Source organism: Dermatophagoides farinae, chromosome 7, assembly GCF_024713945.1.
Source record: "Dermatophagoides farinae isolate YC_2012a chromosome 7, ASM2471394v1, whole genome shotgun sequence".
Taxonomy (NCBI): Eukaryota; Metazoa; Arthropoda; class Arachnida; order Sarcoptiformes; family Pyroglyphidae; genus Dermatophagoides; species Dermatophagoides farinae.
Window position 1 is genome coordinate 2,540,321 of NC_134683.1, and position 16,956 is coordinate 2,557,276.

The 16,956-nt window shown below is 29.5% G+C and overlaps 2 protein-coding genes across 4 annotated transcripts; both read left to right on the forward strand.

The window, feature by feature from the left end:
* Positions 1–5: 5 nt before the first annotated feature.
* Positions 6–5,193, forward strand: LOC124497237 (uncharacterized). 3 transcript variants are annotated; one of them, XM_047060867.2, is made up of 9 exons: positions 6–1,785; positions 1,846–1,968; positions 2,054–2,176; positions 2,239–2,449; positions 2,554–2,630; positions 2,698–2,953; positions 3,022–3,173; positions 3,246–3,341; positions 3,399–5,193. In XM_047060867.2, the coding sequence occupies exons 1-9, from the start codon at positions 1,768–1,770 to the stop codon at positions 4,728–4,730; spliced, it is 2,388 nt and encodes a 795-aa protein (XP_046916823.2). In that variant the 5' UTR covers positions 6–1,767; the 3' UTR covers positions 4,731–5,193. The 3 variants fall into 3 exon arrangements, with proteins under 3 accessions (XP_046916823.2, XP_046916824.2, XP_046916825.2); XM_047060868.2 differs by having other exon boundaries at positions 2,239–2,437; XM_047060869.2 differs by having other exon boundaries at positions 2,239–2,368.
* Positions 5,194–7,505: 2,312 nt separating this feature from the next.
* Positions 7,506–11,420, forward strand: LOC124496804 (uncharacterized). Its single transcript, XM_047060366.2, has 5 exons — positions 7,506–8,059; positions 8,167–8,196; positions 8,288–9,782; positions 9,868–9,972; positions 10,094–11,420. The coding sequence occupies exons 1-5, from the start codon at positions 7,678–7,680 to the stop codon at positions 11,250–11,252; spliced, it is 3,171 nt and encodes a 1,056-aa protein (XP_046916322.2). The 5' UTR covers positions 7,506–7,677; the 3' UTR covers positions 11,253–11,420.
* Positions 11,421–16,956: the final 5,536 nt, after the last annotated feature.

A 16,956-nucleotide genomic window follows, 5' to 3' on the forward strand; every position in this document is an offset into this window, starting at 1 on the left:
ATATCCAGTTTAAATTCAAACGAACAAACAAAAAAAAATAAATAGTAAAAGAATCCAATAGATTTGACAATCTCATAAATGTTACGAATACACGCGTATGCGTGTTAAAATATTCTTGAATTGGAAAAAAAAAATTTTTCCCTTTTTCTTCTGTAAATATAACTGTCATCATCATCGATAAGAATATGATGATGATGACAGAGACATGGAATTTTCATTCCGAATCATGATGATGATACATGAATCAGCAACAAGAGTATGGCAAAAAAAAAAGAAGTGAGTATATGAATGTGAGGAAAGAAAAAATATGTACTGAACACACACACACATACAAATCGAGTTTGAGAACTGAAATACAAAAAAAAAATACTTTCTATACTGTGGTCTATAATAATGATGATGATGATAATTGTGTCGAAAAAAAACCGATTCAAAAACCAATGGAACCCGAACAAAAAAAAACACACACACACACAAAACGAGAAAATGAGTGAGAGTGACACACATTTAGGTTCGGTACAAAAAAAAATCTTCTGACTCCCAAAACCATACACACACACACACACACACAACATACGGGTGGAATGCTGTTCCATTTACCGCTACTTTTGTTATATACTATTTTTTTCGGATATCCATTTATTCGATCCAACATTATATAAAGTGGAAAGTAAAACTATCTAGAAGAGCATGGCGAATGATCGTCAACCAAACAGCGACAATGATAATGTCGGTCGGTCGGTCGGTTGGTCGGTTGGTTGGTTGGTTGGTTGATGGTTCCAAAATTTGTACCGCTGCCTACCATCATCAATAGTTATGGTTTTTGTTGTTGTTATTATTATTATTATTATTTTTATTGTTGTTCATTGATGATGCGCATTTTTCCAACAGTGGTCCACTGATCCATTAGTTTTGGTTCGTCACCTAATTTCTAAAATGTTCCAAAATATGTATGTGTGAGTATTCTCTCTCATACAAAAAAAAAAATTCAATGTGAATTGTAGTGCGTGTGTGTGTGTATGTATGTATTATATAATCAAGATAATTGTTACAAGTGGAAAAATTTCACAATACTAAGCTACGGGATCATCATCATCATCATAATTATCAATTTTTGATCTCTAAAAAATTCTTAATTTCAATAAATTTCGATTCTATATACGTTTTGTATATTCATCTCTTGTTGTTGTTGTTGTTGTCGCTGTGTTTTTTTCTTTTTCTTAGCTTTAGTTTTTTGCTAAATGCCTTGGTCCATTTGATTGTGATTTATTATCTCTTCTTTTCTCTCTCTCTCTCTCTATATTCATCAAAAAAGTTAACATTCGATTTTGTGGATAAATTTTTTGTTGTTGTTGTTGTTGTTTTGCTACACACACACACACTCCTACACGCTACTACGAAAATAGAACGTGCCCGCGTTGTTTTTAAAATCTGCCATTGTATTCTTCTTCTTGATGAACATAAAGTTTGCTATAGAATCATCAATTCATCAATACAATATTTCGATTTTTTTTTATTGTCCACCGAACCAATAATATAAAAAAAGACATGTAGTGTGTTAACGAAAATTAAAACAAAAACGTGTTATAAAAAAAATTATTAGTTTTCAAAAATTTAGATCACTAAAAATAGTTTGTAAAAAAAAATATCTGCATCGTTACAAACAAAAAAATCTTTAGCCTGATCCGATAATATATTCGCATTTGCATTTGCATAAATCAATCAAATGAATCCATTATCCAAATAGGAGATATTCGTTATCCACACATGGATTGGATTCAAGCGGTATGTTATTTTGTGGAAAAAGTTTTTTTGGCTCACCCATTTATTCTAATTTAAAAAAAGGATTGCAACGATTCAAATTACAGTTTTAGCGAACCATTATCAGATACTGATTATATTGATGAAAAGAATTTGTCCAAACGTGAAGCTGAAAAACAAGCCTTAATACAATTAGAGAAAGCACAAGTAATGTTCAAATATTGAGATTTCTAAAAAAAAACAAATTCAAATATCTAATGTATCAATCAATCTATTCTGTCTGTCTGTTTAGATAAAGCCTGTAGCGTTCGCTGTACGCACCAATGTTTCATTTGATTCAACAATTGAAGATACTTGTCCTGCACCCGGTTATGGCCTTTCATTCAACGCAAATGAATATCTCCATATTAAAGAGGTAAGTTATCGATTAGCATTTTGATTCATTTTGACTGGATCATTTTTTTTATCGAACCATAGAAATACAGTAATGATTGGTGGATTGGCCGTGTGGTCAAAGAAGGAACGAGAATCGGTTTTATACCCAGTCCAGTTAAATTGGAATTATTACGTTCACAGCAACAATCACATCAACATCATCCACACAAAGGTCGTTCATTACTTTTACATCGATTTAATTCTTCATCAAAAATGGATGAACATTCACGATCTTCGGGAGGTTCGACTCCAGGTCTCATAGAATTTAGATTCTTTTTTTCGAAAATGAAAAAAAAAATATTCTTATTGATTGATTTCTAATATTGATGATCTTTTTTTTATGATTTCAATTTTTAGATGACGATTCCAGAGGTAATAAATCAGCTGTTTCAACACCAACAACACGTGAAAGAAGAAAAACTTTTTTCAAAAAGGTTTGTATTCAATTATTAATTGGAAACGGAAATTTTTGACAATTTTTTTTTGGTTTGTTGATAATAGGCCGAAAATATTCCACCTTATGATGTAGTGCCTTCGATGCGTCCAGTTGTATTGATTGGTCCATCGTTAAAAGGCTATGAAGTGACCGATATGATGCAAAAAGCATTATTTGATTTTATTAAACATCGTTTTGAATCACGAATCATTATAACACGTGTGAGTGCCGATATTTCACTTGCCAAACGTCCGTTAGTTAATTCAAATAAAAAAGCATTATTGGATCATGGTCGAATCAATTCAAGAGCATCGACCATATGTATGTGAAACAATAAATAAAATAAAATGTTTTAATTCTTAAACTTTCATTTTATCCTCCGGAAATAGCCGATGTCCAAGCCGAAATAGAGAGGATATTTGAATTAGCTCGAACTATGCAATTAGTTGTACTTGATTGTGATACTATAAACCATCCTTCGCAATTGTTGAAAACTTCATTAGCTCCAATCAATGTTTATTTGAAAATTTCTTCAACCAAGGTATTAAACTTAATTTCATCAGCGAACGTGATCCAATCATTAATAAATTCTCATCATATTCAATGTATGTAGGTCCTACAACGTTTGATTAAATCTCGGGGAAAATCTCAAAGTAGAAGTCTTAATGTACAAATTGTTGCTTCCGAAAAATTAGCTCAATGTCCACCGGTAATAATCTACTGATTCTTTTTCTAAAATTCTAATCATTGTTTATGATTTATTTAGGAAATGTTTGATCTAGTATTAGATGATAATCAATTGGATGATGTTTGTGAACGATTGGCGGAATATCTAGAATCCTATTGGCGTGCCACACATCCACCAATCGTAGCATCATCAGCTTCAACTAAACGTGATACAAGTATAGCAACTACAAGTGGAAAACGATCAATGAAACCCGGTGGAAGTACTAAAAATCAACAACAACAACAACGAGGAAATCATTTAAGTGACAATGTAAATGCTCATCAAACTAATCCGATGAATATTATACCACAAAGATATCCACAAGATGAAACTAATCTAGAAGAAGATATTTTAAATAATCAGATTCCGCCACAACAATCACAACAACAACATTCTCATCATCATACACATCCACAACAACAACAACAAAAACAACAACAGCGTTTCGGTGATCACGCACATGTGATGTATAATAATTATGAACAACAACAACAACAACAACAACAATTATATAATTATGATGATAATATTCAAGATATTGATCCATATAGACAACAACATGGTCATCTATATGATCCAAGTGTTGCTTCAACACATCAAATCATACATTCACGCACATCGCGAGATTATCATCATCCATCGGCATCATCAAATACAACAAGAACATATAATGTTAATGCAACACCACCACATTCATCTCGAACACCATACACGAATTCTTATGGTAATAATCAAACATCAACGAATCCATATTATACAGATGAAGTTTCCGGTTCTAGTCCTCATCATATTGCCAGTTCATCATATCCACCAATTGATCATCAACATCATCCATACAATTATTCATTAGATGCATATGCCGGAATCGGAAATGGTCCCGATGATATTGATCCAAATGGTTCCGGTAATAATATAGTTTTGGATAGCCGTTTAGAAAAAGAATATCGTGATCGTAGTGAATGGCTAGCTAGCGGTGTCGGTGTAATGTCCGGTGCAGCTAATTCTTCGAATTATCGTCGACAACCATTACCACCACAAACATCACAAAGTTATACGGATAAATCAAGTTTTCATCAATACTATAGACCATATTTAAATTACAATCAAGGTGTTTCATATAGTTTTGATGAATCTGATTATAGTGGATTTGGTGGTGGTGGTGGTGGTGTTAGACGGCCAAATAAAAGTGATAATAATGGTCAACAACAACAACAATTATATGGTGGTTATCGTGCAAATACAATCGAATCAATGTCATACGGCAATTCTGGTGGTAATGTTGTCTGTAATAACCGACAATCATCCACAACTGATAATGATACACAAAAAGCAACAGCATCAATGGCCAATTATAATAGCTATCATTATTGATTTGATTCGATAAAATTTTTTGTTTTTTTTTTTTTTTTTTTTTTTTGAATGAATTTTTCTAACAAAAAAAAATTGTTTAAAATGTTATATATACACAAATTTCCCGAAAAAAAATGATTTATTAAAATGCCGCATTCACACCCACACTGACACATCCATCTGATGATACAAGATTTTTTTCCATTTTGTGTTTCCAAAAAGAAAAAACACTCAAAAAAAGAATCTAAATTCTTCCCAATTAATTACCCCCCCCCCACACACACACATTATATATGATCATAATTCTTGTTCAAACGAAAGAAAACAAAACAAAACAAAACAAAAAAAATTCAATCAATTTCTCTCTTCCCCTTTTATGTTGTTTATTATGTTTATCGCTTGTTTTTTTGTGTTTTCCCAAATGTGCATATTATATATTGTTGATAATTAATAAATGTCTTTTCTTTGCGGTTTTTTTTTTAGATTGAACAAACGATTGTGATCGTACAAATATAAATATTCACAACACACAAAAAAAAAATAGACCGCCCATCCAAAATCATTCCTAGGCACATCCACCCACCCACTGCATTCATCATTTTCTCTCTCTCTCTCTCTCTCTTGCCATCATCCATTAATTCATCCAATATTCTGGTCCACCATTGACATTTGTGAGAAAAAAAAACAAATTTAAAAAAAAATTATTTATTAAATTGATTGATTGATTGATTGATTTAAAATCAATCATGACAATGTTATTGTTGACATTTCATATTCAACATTTTATTGATATATATAATGATTTAATACTGAGCAATTGAAAATGATAATAATAAATTCTATATATACAAAAAAAGTGACTAAATGACTTGAGATTTTAATTAATTAACAATTCTATAGAATAATAATTCTGTTGTTTGTATTTGGTCGATTGATTGGAATTGATTTTGGTTTTGTTGCTGATTCTTATTTTTTTCCTCACCAAAAAAAAATTCGTGATGGCGATTTTCTTTATTGTCTTTTTTTCCGTTTCTCAAATTCCGACCGTGGACATTCTCGAATCTCATTTTATCATTCTTCATACTCAACATTCACAATTGAATTTATGACAAAAAATTGGATTTGAATTCAATTTATTATTTATACATTCAATTTAAAAATGTTTACAAATAAAATTTGAATTTTTTTCTTCCATCATGAAATCATGTAATTCTATTATGATGACGATGATATTTATGTGGTGACATTTGTAAGATTTGATTTCTCCTTCCTTTTTTTTCATATGGATGATGATTGTGAAAACTTGTGTCCAGGCAGAAAAAAAAATCATTCACATGGCTAAAAGAAGGAAATCAATAGATTGATAGTTTGATTTTCTGATTTTTTTTTTTTTTTTTTTGAATTATTATAATGATTTCAACAACAGCAACAACAACAGAAAATTTTTTTTTCAAATTCCCATGAAATTTAAATCTTGGTGATGATGTAATACAAATAATAAAAATTCATTATGAATTCCATTGTGTGATTCAACAAGCTCGATGATGATCGGCATATAAATTTTATTTTTTTTTTTTTTTTTTTTGGAAACATTATCATAAATCACATCCAAGTAATACAAATCAAATGGATTTTTTTTTCGCAACCCAATCTATTTATTTACGAAACTTGTTGTTCAAATTACAAATTTCAAATTCCAATTTTGAATGAATCAATGAATGAATATTGTGATTTATTCATTCAGTAAGTTAGAAGGAATTTATTATTTCAGGTTTTGATATCCACACAAATGCTATTGTGAAAAAAAAACCGTTACACTTGGTTTGTTTTTCTGGGCAAATAGAGTGTTAATAGTTATCAACAACAACAACAACAACAACAACAACAACTACAACAACAACAACAACAACAGCAGTATTGTTATTATTACTACGATCTTCATCATTTTTTTCAACATTATGACGTCAAATAGTGACAATGGTATTGTTATGTTGTTGATGATTATGATGGCCAATTATTATTATGCATAATTTGACGAATATATTTCTCTTTATGTTCAAAGACCAAAATCCATCTTTCTTTCTTTCTTTTCTTTTCTCTCTTTCTTTCTCTTGGTTGATTTTTTCTTTTTTACATATCTGGATTGCTGAAAAGAAGAAAAGTTGTTTCTTTTTTGTTGTTGTTGTTGTTGTTATTGTCGTTCAAAATAAATAACAACAACATGTTCCGCTCTTATGAATCCAGGATGGTTTTTGTTTGAATTTTGATCAGTTTTGGTCAATATATTTTATATATTTCTTTGGGTTGCATAATACAAGCAAATGACGAAAAAAAAAATACTGAACTGGAAAAAAAAGGTATCGTGGTTGAAAGATCCAGAAACTAACCAAACAAAAAAACGGATGAGAGAGAGAGAAAAGAAAAGAGAAAATGGGCGAAAGAAATAATGAATGAAAAGTAAGAAATGGAAACACGATCATCATAATCTTTCATGTGTAACGACATTCGATTTGTTTTTTTTTGTACATAAAATATGAATTCATGAATCGTTTATTGTCTTATTGCTGTTTTTATTATTATTTTGAATCTTTTGGTGAAACCAATTTTTTCTTTGAGTCAAATAACACTTTTTCTTGTTTCATTAATAATTGTTAATAGTTCAAACGATTTATAAATAGCTCATTGATAAGTGATGATTCATAGACAGCGTAATTCATCATCATTGAATTTAATTGTGATCATCATGAATTCATTGTTATGGTCTTAGTTTTTTTTATAATAATGAAATATGTCACCACCACCAACAACAACAACAACAACAACAAACGATCATTCAACAATCGAACGTTCACGTCGTAATCGAAATCGTTCGAAAAAAAATGGCATCAACATTAATAATGTTAGTAATGGTCATATTTATACGGTAACACCGATTCCACCAACATCATCATCATCATCATCATTTTTGATGATTAATTCACAACCGATACCACCTCCACATATTCATCATCTTCAACAACAACAATATCAATCTACAGATTTGACAGGAACGATGACGCCCATGTTTCAACAACAACAACAACAACAGCAGCCAACGATACAACAACAACAGCAATCAATTGATATGAATAGTATAATAACGGTTGGTGATCCAAATAATAGTTTAATCATCCCACAACAGCAACAACAACAACAATCGTTACAGGATTTTAATCCCATCGAATTCATTGAACAACATGGACACATACGTTGGCCTAAGAATGAATTCTGTACACCATGTAATTGTATGTGTTTTTTCATTGCATTCATCTTTCTTGTTACGGCATTAATGTCTGGAATCTATTATAATCGTAAGTTTAATTAAATCATAAGATTTAGAAAATTCATTTTAGGTCCAAATATTTTATGATTTACTTTGTTCCTTATTTTTTTTGTTGTTTTGTTCTTGATAATATAGTGAACTTTTTCGATGGCAAACATTTAAGAGGTTTGTATGAGAGAATTAATTATGATTATTATTATTATAACAATGAAAACATTTCTTTTTTTTTTTTTTTTTTTTTTTTTTTTTTGGTTAGAACGTGTATTTAAAGCAAAATTTGTTGTACGTAATCAGGATTTTCTTCAAAACGAACTGGAAAATGTTGATTCAAATGAATTTCGTCAATTCTCCAATATGTTACGGAAACGAATCGATAGTTTATTTCAACAAAGTATGATTAGTGGATCTTTTGTAAAGACTGAAATAATTGCATTTGAACGAAAACGGAATTCACCATCCGAAACAATTATACATTTAAATGTACATGTTGCTTCCGATAAATCTTCAAATGTTGAAACATCGGATATTTATTTAATACTTGCTGAAGAAATTATCAATAATCGTTTGAAGATTTTTGACAATTTAATGGTCGATCATAATTCGATTGATGTTCAAGAACGACGTTGGCATCCATTTCATCGGATTGGTGGATCCAACATCGTAGGTGTTGGTGGTGTTGGTGGCGGTGGTGCTGAAAAATATTCAATGGATTTATCGGCTTCTGTTTCAGGAAATCCATGGCATCATAAATCAATGTTTCCTGGTATGCTTGAAGGTCTACAAATGGAACCAACACCACCACCACGTAAATGTGGCCGTATCAATCTTCAATATTGTCGTTTTTTGCCATATAATCAAACATCATATCCAAATTTTTTCCATCATTGGAATCTTAGTTCAATTGAAGAAGAATTTATACAATTCAAAGAATTGATCGATTCAGAATGTTATTCATTGTCGAAACAATTTCTATGTAATCTATTACAACCAGAATGTCAAAATAATAATGAAGATATAATTATATTACCATGTAGAAATTTTTGTCAAGAATTCTTTGATTCTTGTCACAGATGGTTACCAGAAAAATTGATGAAAAAAATTTCATGTTCTACATTTCCTGCTGCTGCTGTTGTTGTTGACGATGATGAAGAAAGACAAAATGATTTTGGTATATGGAATCAACAACGTCGTCAACGTAGAAAAATATGTCATAATAAACCGGATTGTGCTACACAGCTTCGTTTACAATCACAACATTATAAAATCTGTGATGGTATATTCGATTGTTTAGATGAAACGGATGAATCAAATTGTACATATTGTTCCATTAGTAATGGTGGTGGTGGTGGTGGTAGTAGTACAGCCCATTTCCATTGTGGTGATCGACAATGTATATTATTGAATCAAACCTGTGACAATATAAGAGATTGTAGAAATGGTGCCGATGAAATTAATTGTCTTCGATTAATGGTTATGGTACCGCCAAAATTATCTCATACAACAACAACAACAACAACAACAACGACAACAACCAGAACAAAATTGATTAAAATGACAACATTGTCCATAATGAATGAAGGATATTTGGACGCCATAACGAGGGGTAAACATTCATTGGTATGCAATGATCATTCATCAACATATAATACGAATCAAACACAAAATAACAATGGTGCCAATGGTGGTTATTATAATTATGATAATCATACACCAATATTGGGACATAATATTTGTGAGGAAAATTATTTTGAGTAAGTTTCCAACCTCCACCCCAAATCCGAAAATAACCTGATAATATTTTCGATTTTTTTGTTGTTGTTTTGTTTTGTTTGAAAGAAAATTAATACAAATTGAGAGCAGATATTTCGCTTCCGGTATTGTTTCAGATGCATCATCAATTGGTTTCACGCGATTCGTTCCAGGAACAACATTACCATCACCGTAAGTTAGTTGATTATGGCACATATTATTTGGTTTTTATTTTTATTTTTTTTTCTCCATTTTTCATACATCCAATTTCATCATATATGACATTCATTGGTCGACGAAATAAAAAAAAAAGTTATCCAATACAATGTAAAAGTAAACAAGTTTATTATATGCAATGTTCGGATATAAAATGTGGCATCAATCATATACCAATGGATTCTTTAATATTCGATGAAGATGTTGCTATTATTGGTGGAACTACTATTAATAATGATTATGATAATAATAATAATGATGATGATGATGGACAAAAATCCTATCCAGGATATTGGCCTTGGTATGCTAAAATCAACATTAATGGACATTATTATTGTGATGGTACATTGATCACATTGGATACGATCATTGCACAAACAACATGTTTCAATGTTGGACAAATTGATCCAAAATCAATGATGGCCAATAATAATAATATAACTGTAATACTTGGTTCTGTTCGTCTAAGTAAAGATAATATCGAGTCAAATGAATTTCGTGTTGGTTCAATTAAACAACAAATCATTGATGATCCAAAAAGAAAACAACAACAACAACAGCGACAACGATTAACATTATTGAAATTAGAACAACGTATACAGACGGATAAATTGAATCTAATCAGACCGATTTGTTCACCAAAACAATCGACTACTACTACTACTACTACTAGTACAAGTAGTTGGACTAGTTCACATAAATGTGTCATTGTTAATTTAAATTATGAACAAGATATGTTAAATCATCGACCCGTTAAGATTATAAATGTGGAACAATGTCGACGGCATTTAACAATCCCATCATTTAATCATAACATTAATAATCATTATCAAGTTCGTTTAAACGAATCCATACAATTATTATCAAACCATTCTCAATATTCATCATCAACAATTTCAATGAATTTTGAGAATGAAATAAATTATGATGATAAACTATGCGTCAAATTGCGGCAGAAAAAACGACGACAACGACAACAACAACAACAACAACAATCATCATTGAATAGTAATTCTCATTTTAATAATAATAATGATGAAAATTTTATGCTGATGAATATAGAATTACAACAACAACAACAACAGAATTTTCCAAATCATCATGGTCGTCATTTATATTGTTTGACTAAACAGCAATGGAATCTATTGGCATTTGAATATTATACAATTCAGTCATCATCATTGTTGTCGGAACAACGAACAAATGAATATGAAAATTTAATATTATTCCAAATAATACCAATCAGAATAGTATAATATGAGTTTTCATTCTGTTGATGACACTTTTTTTTTGAATCTACGAATATATGTTACACACACACCATTCAACATCAACGAAATGTTGTTTGTTTGTTTGTTATTTTTTTTTTACTCATTTTTTTTATCTGGTTGCCAAATTAATAATAAAATAATTAATATCATTAATTATTTTTGTTTTTCTCAATGCTGCCGATGATGATGATGATAAAGTCGTCATTTTTTTATAGCTGAAATTTGGATAAAATCTTTATCTTTAAATGAAATGTATGTATTGAGTAAATTGGATTATATATAATCGTTATTATTCTTTTTCAAACACAGAGAAACACCATTCGAAGTAGAAATAGATTCGAATGATTTCATTTATAAATACGGCGGTAATGCCAAACATAAAGTTTTTGGTGATGATCAAGTTATAATAATAATAATAATAATAAGAACAAAAATGGAATGAAAATATTGAAAAAAAACGAATAGCCGGATAAAAATCGAATAAAAACTTTGATCAACTTGGTTATGATGATGATGATGATGATTATTGAGAAAGTTGATGGCCTAAATAACAGAAATAAAAACTTTTACATCATCATCATATATATATATATATAAAAACCAAATGAAGAAGAGAGAAAAAAAAATGGCCAAAAAAAATTTTTTTTTTTCCAGCCAATTCACACACACAACTATTGTTGTTGAGAATTCATTTTTACATCATCTTCATCATCATCATGATTATAATAATAAACTCTCTAGAACTTTTACATGGAATTTTTTTCTATTCTGGATAAAAATTAACCAAAAAAAAAAAAGAAAACCTTTCGTTTTATTTCACAGAGGATTCTATTTTTATTTTCGAAAAAAATTCTATTTCCATGACCGTTTCGTTTATTGACAAAAACAACAACAACAAACAAAAAAAAATGAAAACACAAGTGAGCTCAAACACACACACACACACACTCAAGAATCCAAATACAAATACAAACAACAAGATGATTTCTTGGGGTCACATGAATGATGATTGTTACAAAAACATTTGTTGTTATTCAATTTTGTCGTAGAATAGAAATGGTAAACATAAAAACAAACAAACAATAACAACAAAGTCAATGTATGTGTGTGTGTGTGACTGAATGATGATGATGATGATGATGATAAACAACAACAATTTTGGAATTTAACAACTCATGATGACTTTGCGATTGAAAATGATTCAATTCTAAGGAATTGGTGTGTTCCAGAATTTTTTCATTTATCCAACGAAATGATGAGATAATTGATCTAAACGCAACACACACACACACACAAACACACAAACCACCTCCCACACATACACACACATCATGGATGACAAAATTTTTCTTACGAATAAATTGCTTAAAGAAAAAACCGAAAGAGTGAAAAATTCATTTTCTTAAATTTTGCATATTTGCATTCAAATGAAAAGGTTGCAAAAATTTGCATTTTTTTAAACAAAAAAAAAACAAAACAAAAAAGTTGGTTTTGTCTAAATTTGCTGTAAAATCACGTATATGATGAAAGTTAAGAAAACAAACATTTTTTTTACACTGTTTTGTTCCATAAATGTTCCAGAAAATTTAAAACACCACGATACACGCACACCAAACACATTTGGAGAAAAAATATTGTCTACTGTAAAGAAAACTATAACAAAAATGACGAAAAACAAAATCTGACTTTTATTGATAAAAATGAAACACGTCTATGTGTTAGTGCGTTTAGGGTTTGGTGGTGAACCAAAAAAAAAAAAAAAAAAAAATAGAGAAAAAAAATTCATCAACCCATATACCCATATGGTCTGTGTTCAGTGTGTGTGTAAAAAATGATCCAAGTATCCAAATTCTTAATATTATTACATTGCTACGAAATCATCAGCTAAAGTCGGTCATGTTGAGTAATCGAGAAACAAAACAAAACAAAAAACAATATATATGGTTCCAGATATAAATTCTATAATTCACCCATTTTGCAGAATCTGTTGTCATCAAGTTGTGTTTGTTGTTATTGTATGAAGTTTTTTTTTTTGAATTTTTCTTATGAAACGACAAACCCAGATCATCAACAACATCATCATTATAAACGTAATATGTGTTCAACAAACAGTGAAATGAAATGAAAATGTTAACGAAAAATCAGAAAAAATTTGGATTTTTTCATTCATTTTTCCTCGCTTTCAGTTCTCTCATAGATAGATAGATTCCGTTTATCGATGTCATTATCGTTGATTTTTGTTGTATATAGTTTTACAATCAATTTTGTTTGATTGATTGTAATTACCTGAATGAATTTTTGAATATTCTGGAATCAATCATTTTATATTCTGCTGTTTATGATTAACGATGCATGACTAAACAATGGAGCATTAATATTCATATAATGGATCTGAAATTGATTTGAAGACAATCGACTTATTTACTAAATACATGCGATGTGTAACGCAAATGGCCACTGTGTAATGGTTAATGCATTTGGAAGATCACAAATTTTTTTTTCTTTCTCCTTTGACAAACAACATGTTCCAGAAGTAAACAAAAATCCCTCAATAAAAACCATAATCATATTTTGAAAAATTTCTTACGGTAGTAGGAAAACAAAATTGCGAATAAATATTCATTCATATTGAATAATAAGATTTGGTTCGATGAAAAAAAAAAAAAAAATTTTCATGTTTCATTTACGAACGGTGGAAAATGTTTCGTTTGGATTCCAAAAATAGAAATATTTTAAATGAAAATGGAAAATTCTAGCATTATGTTAAACTTTATTTTTAACATTTTTTTTCCCGGTGATTCGTGATTCTATACTTGAATACAAATATATCCGAGAAAAAAAAACTGAGGCCGGAAATTCAAACATTTATTCTATAAATTCAAATAAAACGCCCATTAATTCTTATTCACAATGTTAACAAAAAAAAAATGTCGAATGTGACAATGAAAAATGAATATAAAAAAAGATATAGAATAAATTTCATGCTGAGAATATATTTGATTTCAATGATCATTTGATTCAATAATGCCTGTCTGTGTTTGTAATAATAAATTCAATATAAATGAATGAAAATCATTTTTTTTTTGTGTGTGTGTGTGTGTGTACATATTCTCTGTGTTTACAGAATATTTTTGATGCGTTTGCATCATATGATAATGATGATGATGATGATGATGTGCAACATTAACGAAAAAAAAAATGAATCTGCCAATCATGACATCAATATTTATAATTCTCATCATCATCATCATCAAACATTTCATCACAATTCTTCTTTCATGAAAATATCTGTATTGTAAACATTCAATAATACTGTATACAGTATAAACAATATAATAATTTCTAAATATTACGAATTTTCAATTCGTTTTTTTCCATCATCATCATCAACATTGAGATCATTGATCAATATTAACATTGGTGGATAGAAAACAAAAAAATCGGTGATCATTCTGTCGATCATCATCATCATCATCATCGTTATTATTATAATTCGAAATTATTAGAATATGAGTTTTTTCTTTTTCAACATCATCATCATCATTCTGTCCTGAATTTCATTTCCATCATTTCCCTCGAACGGAATATTCCTGATTCAATAATCATGTATTTGCTGATGATATAGTCGAATTATCACATATTAATAGTATAATGATATATTAAATGATTATTATTTGCTCTTTGAAATGTTCTTTATTATTATTATTATTATTTGGTACTCGAAATTTTTTTTTGCCCAGATTTTATCATCATCAACAAAATTGATAATAATGTATGTGCTACGAAATCAAGTGGATGATTTCAGTGATTATGACGAAGATGATGATGATGGATTCGAATAGGAAATTTTTTCAAGTATTCTGTTCATCAATAATTGAGGTCATATATCATATCACATGTGGATTCTGATTCAGAATCGAAATCATTGATAATGAAAATGATAATGACACATATTTTGTGAAAGTTTTCAAATGAATTTCATCAAATATTTTGCCAAAAACAAAATTCCTTTAACCAGATCTATACACCGACATTATGAGGTTTGCTTACACACACACACACACACACAAACGAACGTTGGATTCAAAAGAATCGTAATCGTTAGCCTTTTTCAATTGTTATTTCATCCATTTATTCTTGTTTCGAAATAAAAGTCAGCAAAAATAAAAACGAAAAAAAAATCAATCGAATCTTTGCATCGATTGTTGTTACGATATTATTGCCTTATTTACCAGACACACACACTTTTTTTGTTTTTGTTTTCCATTTCAATTTTCTTCATAACATCATCAGCATCTTTTTTTTCTTTCTTTCTTATTTCTTACTTTTTTTCTGCTCAATTTTCTTTCATTTGTGTGCTAAATTGTTCATGTATTATACTGAATTGCTGTTGCTTGGTCATTGTTTGTAGATTGGGCGGTGAGTCTTATTAAAGGAAAAAATTTTCTCGATTGTTGTTGTTGTTGTTGTTGTGTGGCCACACACACTGAACAATAAGTAAAACAAGAAAGGGAAAAAATAACGAATTTAGCCAATCATTTTTATATATAAATGTCGGCGGTCCAAGTAAATATCAATCAACCATTTCAATAATTCTTTCGTTCATTTTTTACATTTGTTTTACCCAGATGAAACCATCACTGTTTCTAGTAATGAAGCCCGTTTTTTTTTAGTTGGTTGGTCGGTCGGTCGGTTGTTCCTCGATTCATTTGATACACACACACACACACAAACATTCGTCAAGTAAAAGAAATATGAACGTTCCAACATTATGTGTCCGTATGTTCATAACTCTCTATTAGATTGTGCCGGCCATTTTGCAAACACAAATAATGTGAAAACAAAACAAAAAAAAGGCGAATAGAACCCATAATTGAATGAACCGATGACGATATCAATTTCATATTTTTTTTTTCGTTTTCATCATTTCTTCATCTTTTTTTTTGTTTTTCTCATTTATTCACCGTGGTGCAGCGCGGTATATTTTTCTTTACTCAGATGTTTTTTTGTTGTTGTTGTTGAAATTATTTTTTATTTATGGCTTTGGCATTTTTTTTCTATTAAATGTAATGAAATAGCAAAAAAAAAACAATCAAACAAACATTCTCTCGAAATTTGAGCCATAGTTTTAATTTCTTTTCTCGTTTTCTTCGTCTTATTTTTTTTTTCTTTCAAGTTCAAATGATAATGATATATATAATATTTAATTCATTTAGCCAATGTAATACTATAAATCAAAAAAAAAGGAATAGAAAACCGAAAAGAAGAAGAAAAAAGAATCTTTCCAAAGAAACTGGAAAAAAATGATAAAAATCCATTGATTGTCTAAATAAAATGATGGCTTCACAGCAGCAATGACACAAAAAAGAGATTAGAACTATAAGAATTGAATGAGAGAGAGAGAGAGAGAAAGAGAGAAAAGCCAATTTGTCTTCGATCTACGAACTGAACATATTATAACATGAATAATAAATTCTTTGTGTTCCGATGAACGTTGTTCACTGTCTGTATATTGTAGGGTTCAGGTTCCGTAAAAAAAAATAAAGAATGTGTCTCTGTGTGTTTAGTGATCAATAATGATGGACAAAAAAAATAAGAAGAAATGGTCTCGAAAAATATGATGAATTCAGTATATCTACGATATATTTGAACTCATCATCATCATCATCATCATTTGTTTTCATGAAAA

Excerpts from the sequence above, each read along its gene's own strand:
- LOC124497237 (XM_047060867.2), top strand. Across the intron at positions 1,969-2,053 it reads TACAATTAGAGAAAGCACAA|ATAAAGCCTGTAGCGTTCGC; the intron begins GTAATGTTCAAA and ends CTGTCTGTTTAG. Across the intron at positions 2,954-3,021 it reads TTCAAGAGCATCGACCATAT|CCGATGTCCAAGCCGAAATA; the intron begins GTATGTGAAACA and ends CTCCGGAAATAG.
- LOC124496804 (XM_047060366.2), top strand. The coding sequence starts at position 7,678 with ATGATTAATTCACAACCGATACCACCTCCACATATTCATCATCTTCAA. Across the intron at positions 8,060-8,166 it reads GTCTGGAATCTATTATAATC|TGAACTTTTTCGATGGCAAA; the intron begins GTAAGTTTAATT and ends TTGATAATATAG. Across the intron at positions 9,783-9,867 it reads TGTGAGGAAAATTATTTTGA|AAAATTAATACAAATTGAGA; the intron begins GTAAGTTTCCAA and ends TTTGTTTGAAAG.